The sequence below is a fragment of the Carcharhinus amblyrhynchos genome, chromosome 8, assembly GCF_965287045.1.
Source record: "Carcharhinus amblyrhynchos chromosome 8, sCarAmb.v2.hapA, whole genome shotgun sequence".
NCBI classification, from domain to species: Eukaryota; Metazoa; Chordata; class Chondrichthyes; order Carcharhiniformes; family Carcharhinidae; genus Carcharhinus; species Carcharhinus amblyrhynchos.
Genome location: NC_137331.1, coordinates 93,181,016 through 93,194,607, shown reverse-complemented (window position 1 = coordinate 93,194,607; position 13,592 = coordinate 93,181,016). Strand labels below are relative to the sequence as shown.

Sequence of the window (13,592 nt, the reverse complement as noted above, 5' to 3'; positions counted from 1 at the left end):
AATATAGAATGGAATTTCTGTGCTAAAGTCTCCAAGGATGAGAAACTGGCAGAACAGGTATGGCAGCTCTTCCATACTGCTGCTCCTGCACCCCCCCCCCACTCCCCATACACTCTCTGCCCATGATTTCCTTTGGCAGGCCTCAGTTCCTTTATACCCCTTTTTTGCCTAACCGATCACTGGCCCCTTTGCAGATAAAGACAATGGGGAGAAGGTCATGCGTCTGTGTGGATTTTGATCAGACTTCATTTGAAGTACTGCAGTCAGTTTTGGATACCACCCCATAGGAATGACTGCGGGGTGGGGGGGGGGGGGGGGGGGTGGAATTCAGGACAGATTCACCAGAATTAAATTGGGCAGCATGATGGCACCACTACTGCCTCACAGCACCAGAAACCTGTGTTCAATTCTAGCCTCGGGTTACTGTGTGTGGAATTTGCACATTCTCTACGTGTCTGCGTGGGTGCTCTGGTTTCCTCTCCAGTCCAAAGACGTGCAGGTTAGGTTGATCAGCCATGCTAAATTGATCCCAGTATCGGGGGGGATTAGCAGAGTGGGGTTATGGGAATAGGGACTGGGTGGCTCCCTTCTATACTGTAGGGATTCTATGAAACTAGGGATAAGATAATGGGGACAGACTGCATAAACTTGGCTTGAATTCCATCATGTATAGAAACTCAAACGGAAAACGTTTAAACCATTAAAAGAATCAAACAAACATGGAGAATAATGTGAGAAGAGGGTCTTGTTGCTGAAGTTTTTTACCTTGCACTCACCAGGATAAACAGTAGAATGCCAAATTTCAAACAATCACAATTTACACCACAAGGACGCTGACTGATTTGCAAGACTACTCTAATTGGCCGAGCAGCGAGTCCCAATGATCGTGGAGAGGGGAAGGGGCGGGAGAATGACAGGATATTTTCCAGTATACTGGGAGATCAGCATCCCAAAAGCTCAGCAGCCAGCTTTGCCAACGAGATTAGGCTCTGTACCCCTGTTGGCGAGAATCGCATCCTAGCGCTCTTAACATACGATTGTAACAGAGCTTGCCCAGAAAATTCGCAAGATTGTCTTCCATTTCACACTCATTCAGTACTTAGAATTATTTTCATAAAATTCTGCCCCCCCCGCCCCCATATTTTATTTAATCTTTATCAAGCCAATATTCAGAAATGCCCAATAAGGTTCAGTCTTTTATTGGTTGTCATAGTTACTAATGCTCACCTTTGCTTCTCCAAAGACAATATAGATGTCGGACACAGGACTCTTGAAAACATCTGGCTTCGTTATAACAAACAAGATGTTTTTAGACTTCCTGATTGTTATCCTTGTCACACCATGTACTTGACGGAGTCCCAACTTGGACATTGCCTGAAATAGGATTGGGGGCAGAAGATAGAGATAAAGACAGGGAAAGAGAAAAAGAGAGAGAGAGAGAGACACACACACACACACACACACACACACACACACACACACAGAGTGAGGGAGAAAGCAAAACAGAATAGCAAGTGATAGTGGTAGTGAGATGGAGGGGACAGAGAGAATGTTGGGTTGAGTTGATGAAGATGTGATAGAGGGGGAGAGAAGAGACAATAAAAAGAATTGGAATGAAAGCAATTGAGGTGGAGGGAAAAATATAGCGAGAGACATGAGGGACATGGCGGAAAGAGAGAGATAGCAGGGCAGAAAATGTGAAGGGGAATGAGACAGAGAAGGAAAGACCAAAGGGGAGAGAATAGACAAACAGAAAGAGAAGCATATTAAGAATGAGTGAACAGGAGAATGAGAGAGATAATTTGAGGAAAAATAGAAAGATGTTGAGAGAGAGGTAAGAGTGAGACCAGTGGGGGAGAGAGAATCAGAGTGAGACAGAATAAAGGGGAAAGAAAAAGTGAGAGTGAGAAAATTAGTTACATCACATTTGTAAAACCCACATGAAAAGGTTACTGGCTGCTGACTTTGTCATTAGTTAGAAGCTCTGCTCACCTCAGAGCCTGGAGTTTATAATTCAGTGTCAGCAGGTTCAGTAGTCACTGATTCAATGGGAGAGCCATCTTCAGTGTGTGTCACCCTGCATCGCTCTGATTCCAGAGAGACATTCATTTTCAGGAAAGATACAGATCATCATCCACTGCATTGAACTCAGTTAGGGATTTAGTTTGTCTCTGCATAACTCAATGCAGTGGTGTGAAGGTGTGGGTGCGTTCGTGTTTTGCTGCTGGTCATGGTTTAAAAACCTTTCTAGATCTTTTCAAAGTGCCATTAAGTATTGTTTGAGGACTGCAGCTGTATATAGATCAGACCCGGTAAAGATGGCTTTCCTTCCTTAAGGGACATTAGTGAAACAGATGGGGTTATACAACAAACTGACAGCTTCATGGTCACTTCAAATTATACCACTTCTTTAACTTCTATGAACTTAAACCTCAATCTGCCAAGGTGAAGTAGGAACTGACATTCTCTGGATGTTAGTTCAGTAATATAACACTGTCATATCCATATGATGTTATTGTATATTCATGTCTGTATCTTTGACAGTGTGAGCGCTGCTCATATGTCTTGTATCTCAGATATCTTATGAGTACACAGCAGTGTATTTGTGTGGATCCATGTGCCCGTGTGTATATGTTTTGGCTCACCTTTCGTGCCTTCTTTTCACTCCGGCTCTGTTTTGCTTTGCTGACAGGTTCGTCACCAATCCCAACCGCTTGGGCCAACTGTGACTGCAAGAGTTATTTTTTTCAAAAAGAGAGAAATTTGAATTTAACATACAAAAGCACCAGAGTGAACTGTTGACCTCACTGATGAGAAGTAATAATGCTGGAGAATGTTCCTATTTTCCAAACATCAGCGTCAACCACTCTCTGTTCAGGGACAGCATGGGTTAGATAGAAAATAAAACTACCTCGACACTGTTCCATCAAAATCCCCAGGACAGCTACTTTCAAAAGTTGGATACAGAGCAAAGCTACCTCAGTATTTTCCAGCAAACACTCTTTTCAGGTATAACATAAGTGAGATACACAGTAAAGCTTCTTCTACACTATCCTATTAAACACTATACCTAACTCACTACTTTACCCAGTGTTTGATAGGATAGGCACAGTAAGTAGTCTCACAACACCAGGTTAAAGTCCAACAGGTTTATTTGGTAACACAAGCTCACCTGATAAAGGAACAACCCCTGAAAGCTCGGGCGCCAAATAAACCTGTTGGACTTTAACCTGTGAGACTTCTTACTGTGCCTACCCCAGTCCAATGCTGGCAACTCCACATCATTGATAGGATTGTGCAGAGGAAGTTTTACTCTAATTCCCCTGGCAGGGAGGAATGGAAAATTCCACCTCTGATCTTTCATGTGGTAAAATATCCCATGGTGCTTGACAAGAGTGAAAAATTGACAGCAAGAGAAAGGAGGAGACACTAGACTAGGTTAGCAAATGCTTAGGCCCAGAGTTAGGCCTTGAGAGAGAGAGAAACATCCAGGAGGGAATTCCAGAGCTCTGGAAGGCTGAAAGGCACAGGCACCGAGGGTGGAGCAATGCAAGTGAGGGATGCCAAAGAGTCACAGTTGAAGAAATTCAGAATTCCTGGGAGGGTCATAGGACTGGAGGAGATTAGAGGTATGAGGGCTGAAACCATGGAGGGTTTTGAAGACAAGGATAAGAGTTTTTTTTAAATTGAGGCTTTGGTGGACTAGGAGACAATATAGGTCAGTTTGTGAATGGGTGAATAAACATGATGCAGGTTAGGATACAAATAGCACAATTGGATGAGCTCAGGATGTCTTGAGAGTGGAAATGGGAGACTGGCCAAAATAGCACTGAAACAGAACTCCAGAGGGGACTAAAGCATAGATGGGGATTTCAGCAGCAGGTAGGCTAAAGGATAAGCAGAGATAGTGATACTATATAGGTGAAAGCATGCAGAGCTCCAGACAGAATGGAAATGGAGTTGGAAGTCCAGCTCAGGATGAAACACAACACCAAAGTTGCAAACAGTCTGGTTCAGTCTGAGGGAGCAGACAGGAAAGTGGACTGGGTGGAAATGGAACCAGGTTTGTGACAGAGACTAGAGACGATGAAGAAGATCCTCTGCCCTCCCCACCCAATAGCATCTTTCTTGCACCATAGGTGGCTCAATCTTCTAACCACAACTGCCACTGTCAATAGCATTTCCCATTGGAGAGGGTGAAGAGGAGATTCACCAGGGTGCTGTTTGGGATGGAACACTTAAGTTATGGAGAGGTTGGGTAGGCTTGGGTTGTTTTCATTGGAGCAGAGAAGACCTGATTAAGATGTACAAGATTATGAGGGACATGGAGAGTGGATAGGGAGTAGTTGTTCTCTTTAGTCCAAGGGTCAGTCACAAGGGGACATAGGTTCAAGGTGAGGGGCAGGAGGTCTGGTGGGGGGGGGGGGGGGGGGGGGGGGGGGGTGGTGGGGGGAGAGCGGGATGTGAGGAAAAGTTTTTACCCAGAGGGTGGTGATGATCTGGAATGCACTGCCTGTTTTCCATGCAATTCAATTGCTAATGTCAATAATAATATTTCTCAAGTAAGATTGTCATTTTAAATGTAAATATAAGGCAAGTTCTAGACATTATGCACTTCAAGCCCATCTCCAAAGGGAACCCTCCATAAAGACTTCCATAAGTTAGGAACCATAGAACCAAAATAGGGAGGGGAAATTAGGTTGAAACCCATATCTCAAAAGGTTAAACAGTTGTACCTGATTATATCAGCCAGCATTTGATTCAAAATGTCATAGCAGGAGATTGCTCTGTCTGTTATACAGAATCATGACATTCAGACATGTAGGACTCCTCCAAGGATGTTTGTACATAAAATGGCTGCTCCCAGGATGTTTTTGTGCAGCAGTTCACATGGCTGAGGTTCTCTCATGAGTGGAATTCCCAGGCAATGAATCAACAACCTAATCATGTCATGGTGAAGGACCCTCACCTCTCAGTTATGGCCATTCAGAAAAGACTTTCACCAACCTGTTCCTGTCCAGCTATTGGAACAGGGATCTCAGGCTCCTCCAGTTCAGGTACTGAGTCATCACTGTCTGATTCATTGCAAGACCCTGGTGACACAAAGCAGCTGCATCAGTGAGACAGAGGCACACATCAAAAACGCACTTGAGAAAAAAGGCAACATTAAGCGGGAAGTGCAATGCCCCAGAAAAGGATACATTTGAGCATTAGTCAGTGCCTCATTCAATCTTTGTTGTCGCGTTCTGTAGCCAAGGGCCACTGATTAGAGGAAGACTAAGTGACCATTTTGTTTAGCATTCCTTCTCCTGTGACATCATAAAGTTGTTCTCCAGCAACATCACAAAGCTCCTAATTTACTTGAATCTCATTTCTCAGCTCTTTCTCTGTACTCTTTAACACATGATTTTTTTCACGTTTAATTGGTCCCCTCTTACAACTGATCTTCGTTATGCAGACGGGTTGCATCTAACTAGCTCCTGAACCAGAGATTTCTGATGAGAGAAAGGGAAACAGGAATGGGAATAGACCATTCAACTTCTTCACCCATTTATGCAATTCAGATAGAACTAATCTCTATTAACCCGTCGTTGTTCCATAGCTCCCAATATTCTTAAACACAAAATATCAGGTCCACTCACCTGATGAAGTCGCCCTCCGAAAGCAGACGATTCCAAATAGACCTGTTGGACTTCAACCTGATGTTGTGAGACTTCTTATTGTGCCCACCCTAGTCCAACACCAGCAACTCCATATCCAAGCAACCTCTGTCCTGAGGGATATGATGAATGTTTTTGGAAGAAAATGAGGAGAGGTATAGGGGAAGAATTACACTGCACCCAGCTGAAGGCATAACCAACAATGGTGGAGTGATTAAAATAGGGATAATCGAGAGGGCAGAAATAGAGAGGTGCAGACACCTGAGCGGGTATTGGAGCTGTAGGGGATTACAGAAATAGGAAGCAATGAGCCCATGGAGGCTTCTGAAAACAAGGAGCATTTTAAAAGTGAAACATTAAATAACCAGAATTCAAAATGGGTCATCAAGCATAGGGATGACAGGTGAATGGGATTATTTTAGGACACAGGTAGCAGCATTTTGGGTGAACTCAAGTTTATGGAGTGTGAAATGTGGTTTCCAGCCAGGGGTGCACTGGAATTGTCCAGATAAACTCTACCTGGTTTGGCTCAATTCTCTATTACAGGTGCGTAAACTCACTCTGGAACTGGTAACACGGCCAGGGTTAAGGTAGGCATCATCCTGAGGCAGGCCCTGGCAGAGATTCTCTCTAATCAGAAAGCCTAGGCCTTTTTCCTCATGCCCTATATTTCAGAATGAACCTTTCTCTATAGGTCAATTAAACAACGTGGGAGATTGCTGGCAAGATCAAGACTTATTGTCCGATTCTAGTTAAGAGTGACACCATGGTTAGCACTACTGCCTCACAGCTCCAGGTACCTGGGTTTGAGTCCCAGCTTAGGCCACTGTCTGTGTGGAGTTTGCACATTCTCCCCATTTTGCATGGGTTTCCTCCAGGAGCTCCAGTTTCCTCCCACAGTCCAAAGATACATGGTGTGGATTAGGCACATTGAGGGACAATTTAGCATGGCCAATGTCCTGGGATGCATAGGTTACAGGGATTAGCAGGGTAAATACGTGGGGTTATGGGGATAGGGCCTGGGTGGGATTGTTGTTGGTGCAGAGTTGATAGGCCGAATGGCCTCCTTCTGCACAGTAGGATTCTACAGTGTTCGAAAAGAAAGGGTTTGCAGACAAAAGTCAATCACATTGGTGTGGTTCCAGCCGGGAGTCAAACAGGCTGGGTCGGTGACCTCATGCTCTAAAAAGGAAGGAACATTAATTACCTTTGTTTACAGAGGCTGTCTCATTTATCCTCTGCCTCACTGAGATCTGGGATTCATTGGATTCTGTTTTAGTGGAGTCCTCTTGGGGAGAGATCCTGTTCCTGGCATCTCGAAGTGGGATCGGGAATGGCAGCTCATTCTCACTGGAGGAGCTTGAATCTGACGGACTGAAAGCATGGTGCATCGGGCGCTCGGTCTCAATGTCCAAGGATCTGGCTTCAGCTCGGTCAGAGTGTGAATGTTCCATTCGATGGCACTGCTCCAACTGTGCAGAGATCTGCAGGGCTACAAAAATAGGTCTTTTGAAGATTTTGCGAGACAGAATATTTTTATTACAGGTTAGACTCATTTATTTTATTTTTTTAAATGTTGAGAAACCCAGCTGAAAAGATAGAGGCACCGCCAAATTGATAAAAGAAGGAAAGATCAGCAAGTAGGATTGAAATTATTCCAAACTTTTGGTTTTAAAAGACAACTCTGTATGTGAGCCATTTATGGCTTCTAAATTCAAGGAGTCCAGCCCATGGAAGTTCAGGACCCCTCTTCATCGTTGGGTTCCCTGGTTTGAATTTTGTGGGCCTGATCGTTTGGAAGAGGCTATTCTCAGAGCTGTGATTAGGTCCCAACACCAAACACCAAGATCTGCATCAGCAACTTGAGATCAATGTTAACACACAGTGGTTAGGACTGCTGCTTCACAGCACCAGGGACCTGGGTTCGAATCCCGGCTTGGGTCATTGTCTATGTGGAGTTTGCACGTTCTCCCTGTGCCTGCGTGGGTTTCCTCCCACAATTCAAAAGATGTGCTGCTTAGGTACATTGGCTAAATTCTCCCTCAGTGTGTCTGAGCAAGTGCCTGAGTGTGACAACTAGGGAATTTTCACAATAACTGCAGTGTTAACGTAAGCCTACTTGTGACTAATAAATAAACATTTAACAATGCAAGTTAGTGGGAATGCCAATTTAAAGTTCAAAGTTCAATCTGCTCTCGCCTTGGAGTCAAAAGATTCGAGTTCCACTCCAGAGAATTGAGCACATTACTAAGGATGACACTGCAGTGCAGTACTGAGGGAATACAACACTATCAGAGGTGTCATTTCCCTCTCAGGTAGATGAAATATTTCTATGACATTACTTGGAAGAAGAGCAGGTGACTTCTCCTGAGTGTCACTCAAACAAACTAACTTTATCACTTCTCCAATGCTGTTTGAGGGATGTTGATGTGGGCAAACTGTCTGCCATGGTTTCCTACATTATAACAACGACTAGACTTCAAAACTACTTCATTGACTATAAAGCGTGTTGAGATGTCCTGGAAAATGCAACACCAATATAAAAATTGGAAATCTGGCACAAAAACAGAAAAGTGCTGGAAGTACTCAGCAACGCTGTGGAGAGTGAAACAAAGATAAACATTTCAGGTTGGTGTGTTAACCAGGGTTCAGGGTAAGCACATCCCTCTTACAGTGAAGGGCAAAGCTGGTAGAAGTAGGGAGCCATGGGTGACTCACGATATTGAGGCCCTGGTCAAAAAGGAGGCGGCATATGACATGCATAGGCAGCTGGGATCAAGTGAATGCCTTGAAGAGTGCAGGTGGTGTAGAAGTAGAGTTAAGAGAGAAACCAGGAGGGCAAAAAGAGGACATGAAATTGTTTTGGCAGATAAGGCAAAAGGAGAATCCAAAGAGCTTCTACAAATACATAAAGGCCAAAGAATAACTAAGGAGAGAGTAGGGCCTCTTAAGGATCAACAAGTCATCTATGTGTGGATTCACAAAAGATGGATGAGATCCTAAATGAACATTTCTCATCAGTATTTACTGTTGAGAAAAGCATAGATGTTAGGGAACTTGGGGAAATAAATAGTGATGTCTTGAGGAGTGTACATATTAGAGAAGATGGTGCTGGAAGTCTTAAAACGTATCAAGGTAGATTAATCCCTGGGACCTGATGAAGTGTATCCCAGGACACTGTGGGAGGTAAGGGAGAAAATTGCAGGTCCTCTAGCTGAGTTATTTGAATCATCCATAGTCACTGGTGAGGTGCCTGAAGATTGGAGGGAGGCAAATGTTGTGCTTTTGTTTAAAAAAGGCTGCAGGGAAAACCCTGGGAACTACAGGCCAGTGTGCTTCACATCTGTGGTGGGTAAGATGTTGGAAGATATTTTGAGAGATAGGATCTACAGGTATTTAGAGATGCAATGACTGATTAGGGACAGTCAGCATGGCTTTGAGAGTGGAAAATCATGTCTCACAAATTTGATTGAGTTTTTTGAAGGGGTAACCAAAAAGGTAGATGAGGGCAGTGGAGTTGATGTTGTCTACATGGACTTCTGTAACGCCTTTGACAAGGTACCACATGGTAGGTTGTTGCATAAGATTAAATCTCGTAGGATCCAGGGTGAAGTAGATAAATTGGTACAAAATTGGCTTGATGGACAGAAGCCAGAGGGTGGTTGTAGAGGGTTATTATTCAAACTGGAGACCTGTGACCAGCGGTGTGCCTCAGGGTTCAATGCTGGGTCCACTTATTTATAGTAATGATTTGGATGAGCATATAGGAGGCATGGTTAGTAAGTTTGCAGATGACACCAAGATTAGTGGCATAGTGGACAGTGAAGAAAGTTATCTCCAATTGCAACCGCACCTTGGTCAATTGGGCCAGTGGGCTGACGAATGGCAGTTGGAACTTAATTTAGATAAATACAAGGTGATGCATTTTGGTAGATTGAACTAGGACAAGGCTTACTCAGTTAGTGATAGAGCGTTGGGGAGAGATACCGAACAAAGATCTAGGGGTACAGGTTCATAGCTCTTTAAAAGTGGAGTCACAGTGGACCAAGTGGTGAAAAAGGCATTCAGCATACTTGGTTTCATTGGTCAGAACATTGAATACAGGAGTCTGGGCATCTTGTTGAAGTTGTAGAAGATATTGTTAAGGCCACAACTGGAATACTGTATACAGTTCTGGTCATCCTATTATAGAAATGACATACTATAAGAGTGCAGAGAAGATTTACTAGGATGCTAAGGGAGCAGGTGGTTTCAGTTATAAAGGAGAGGCTGAATAGACTGGGACCTTTTTCTCTGGAGCGTAGAAGGCTGAGGGGTGATCTTATTGAGGTCTATAAAATAATGAAGGGCATAGATCAGCTAGATTGTCAATATCTTTTTCCAAAGGTAGGGGAGTCTAAAACTAGAGGGCACAGGTTTAAGGTGAGAGGAGGGAGATACAAAAGGGTCCAGAAGGGCAAAATTTTCACACGGAGGGCGGTGAGTGTCTGGAACAAACTCCAAAGGTAGTAGTAGAGGCAGGTATAATTTTGTCTTTTAAAAAACATTTAGACATTTACATTGGTAAGATGGGTATAAAGGGGATATGGGCCAAATGCAGGTTATTGGGATTAGCTTATGGTTTAAATAAGGGCAGCATGGACAAGTTGGGCTGAAGGGCCTGTTTCCATGCTGTAAAACTCTATGACTCTATCACCAGAAAGAAATGGAGCAAATTACTAAACATGCGAAAGAAGGCAAGGAAAGAGGCAGGAGAGATGAAATGACAAAAGGGATGATCATGCAGGTTACAAAGGATCGAACCCGATGCCTTCACTTCTGAAGCAGTGCAATGAATCTGCAATTAGACAGGAGGCGATCACGCCAAAGGGTCAGAGAATGATTATAACATAGTGGCCATGTAGCCAATTGGGCCTAATTTAGCTCATCCCCCTCCCAAGCCCTTTCCCCATACCCCATCAGATTTTAACTTTTCTGGCCCTTATCCAATTCTCTTCTGAAAGACACAATTGAATCTGTGTCCTTCACATTCTCAGGCAGTGCATTCCAGATTGCTACCACTATTATCTGATCAAATCATCTCATTAACCAATCGTCATTCCCAAACCTATTCATTTCTCCTTCATGAGAAAAAGTCTCATTGAAAGAAGCCACCAACAGGTTAGTACTCCCTCGGTGCTGCTCTGGAATTGTCAGCTTGGATTGAAGTGAGCAAAATGGAACCGTGATCTAGATTCAATCACTTCCAATTTAGGCAAGGTATTCACATTGTTTTATCCACATAAATGATTGAGGGAAAGTATTGTTATTAAGAGGTTGTATGCTAGATTCAAGTATTAAGGAAGGTAGTAGCAAGACATTTAGGAAATCATGGTACAATCAGATAAGCTTAACATAGACGTAGAAACTGTAGAAAACAGAAACAGGGCATTACGTTGGCACAGTGATTAGCATTGCTGCCTCAGTGTCAGGGACCCGGCTTCAATTCCAGCCTCGGGTCACTGTCTATGTGGAGTTTGCACATTCTCCCCATGTCTGCATGGGTTTCCTCCGGGTGCTCTGGTTTCTCCCATGGCCCAAAGATGTGCGGGTTAGGTGGATTGGCCATGCTAAATTGGCCCTGTTAGGGGGTTAGCAGGGTAAATATTTGGGGTTTTAGGAATAGGGCCTGGGTGGGACTGTGGTCAGTGCAGACTCAATGGGCCGAACAGCCTCCTTCTGCACTGTAGGGATTTTATGAAATGCTTTCTAGGAGTAGGCCATTCAGCCTTCTGAGCCTGCTCTGCCATTCAGTTTGATCATGGCTGATCAAATTCCTGATCCCACTTCCCCTCCATATCCCTTGATTCCTTTAGCAACAAGAGCTATATTTAAATTTCTTCTTGAAATCACACAATGTTTTGGCCTCAACTACTTTCTGTGGAAACGAATTCCACAGATTCACCACTTTTGAGTTTTATGGTTTTAAATGGTTTTATGAAAGAGAAATTACATTTGATGAATTTATTAGAAGTCTTTGAGGATATAATATCATTGTGAATAAAGGGGAAGCAGAAAGAGTAATGTATTTGGACTTCCAAAAAGCATTCAGCAGGATGCTATATAAAAAGGTAAGAGCTGCACAAGGTAAGAGCTTATGGTTTGCAAAGTGATCATTCTCCTTGGTAAAATGTGATTGGCTAATTAACAGAAAACAGTCTGGATAAATGGACCATTTTCAGGTTGGCAAAAAGGTAACTAGTGGGAGTACCACAGGATCAGTGCAGGGCCCTCAAATGTTTACAATCTACATTAAGGACTTTCATCAAAGGATCCACTGCATTGAAGTCAAATTTGCTGATGGTATAAAAGATTGAGTTGGGAAGGGGATATGAAAAGGATAGAGATATAAATAGGGGTGAGCGGGACAGTGGCACAATGGTTAGCACTGCTGCCTCACAGCACAGGGACCCGGGTTCAATTCCTGGCTTGGGTTACTGTGTGTGGAGTTTTCATGTTTTCCCCGTGTCTGTGTGGGCTTCCTCTGGATGCTCTGGTTTCCTCCCACAGTCTAAAAGATTTGCTAGTTAGATGCATTGACCTGAACAGGTGCCAGAGCATGGCGACTAGGGAATTTCACAGTAACTTCACTGCAGTGTTAATGTAAGCCTCTGTTGTGACTAATAAATAAACCAAATAAATAAATAAATTAGTTAAGTGCGTGGGCAAGAATTGACAGATAGACGATAATGTGCAAAAATCTGAGCTTGTCCACTTTGTCATGAAGAATAGAAACCTGAATATTGTTTAAAGTGATGGAAGATGTCATTGGCAATACTATCAAGTAACAATTTCAAAAGAAATAAAGTGTTCACTGATGCACAGTTTAGTTCAGCCAGAGGCACTCAGCGTCAGAACACATTACAGCCTTGGTCCAAGCATGGACAAAAACAGCTGAAATGAAAGTGTCTGCGCTCGACACCAAAACAGCATCTGACTGAACATGGCATCAAGGAGCCCTAGCAAAATTGAATTTAATGGGAATCAGGGGGTAAATTGGTTGGAGTCAAAGGAAGATGATTGTGTTTGTTGGAGGCCAATTATCTCAGTCCAAGAACATCACTGCAGGAACTCCTCATGACTGTGCCCCAGGCCCCACCAGTTTTACTGCTTTATCAATGACCTTCCCTCCAAAACAAGGTCAGAAGTGGGGAAGTTCATTAAACAGTGTTCAGTGTCATTCACAATTCCACAGGTACTGAAATGGTCCGTGTCCATATGCAACAAGGCCTGGACAACATTCAAGCTTGGCTAATAAGTGGCAAGTAATATTTGTGTCAGGCAATGGCCATTTCCAATGTGTCCCCTTGACATTCAATGGCATTACCATAGTTGAATCCCCAATATCAACACGCTCGGGGTTAGCGCTGACCAGAAACTTATAATTGGACAAATCATACAAATACTGTGGTTACAAGGGCATGTCACAGGCTGGGCTTTCTACAGCAAATAACTCATCACCTGACTTCTCCTAGCCTGCACATCCACTAGGCACACATCCAGACTGTGATGGAATACTCTCCACTTCCTCTAAGTGACTGCAAGACAGCAAAACTCAAGATGCTTAACCCCATCCAGTACGAAGTGGCCCACAGCACTGGCACCACTCTCAAACATTCACTCTTCTCACCAATGGTGCAGTGTACCATCTACAAGAGGCACTGTAACAACATGTCAAACCCCCAGCTTCTACCAACTAGCGGGGGGACATGGGAAGCAAACACAGGGATATCACTCTTGCAAGTGCCCCTCTGAGTCACACAACATCCTGGCATAAAACTATATTGCCACCATGCTCTATATGCTGGGTCAAAATCCTGGAACACCTTCCCTGACATCATTGTGGATGTACCTATACCAAATATACTGCAGCAGCTCACCACACCTTCCCAA

General features: G+C 43.6%; 1 protein-coding gene across 2 annotated transcripts in view; it reads right to left on the bottom strand.

The window, feature by feature from the left end:
- LOC145346782 (uncharacterized) overlaps nt 1-13,592 on the bottom strand; it is a 64,447-nt gene that overhangs the window by 7,916 nt on the left and 42,939 nt on the right. For both annotated transcript variants that reach the window (XM_080194503.1, XM_080194504.1), the window contains exons 3-6: nt 6,868-7,152; nt 5,008-5,093; nt 2,646-2,729; nt 1,228-1,374 (exon numbers count right to left, since the gene is read on the bottom strand). In XM_080194503.1, coding sequence (XP_080050629.1) covers nt 1,228-1,374; nt 2,646-2,729; nt 5,008-5,093; nt 6,868-7,152 — 602 coding nt within the window. The remainder of the gene's footprint in view (nt 1-1,227; nt 1,375-2,645; nt 2,730-5,007; nt 5,094-6,867; nt 7,153-13,592) is intronic.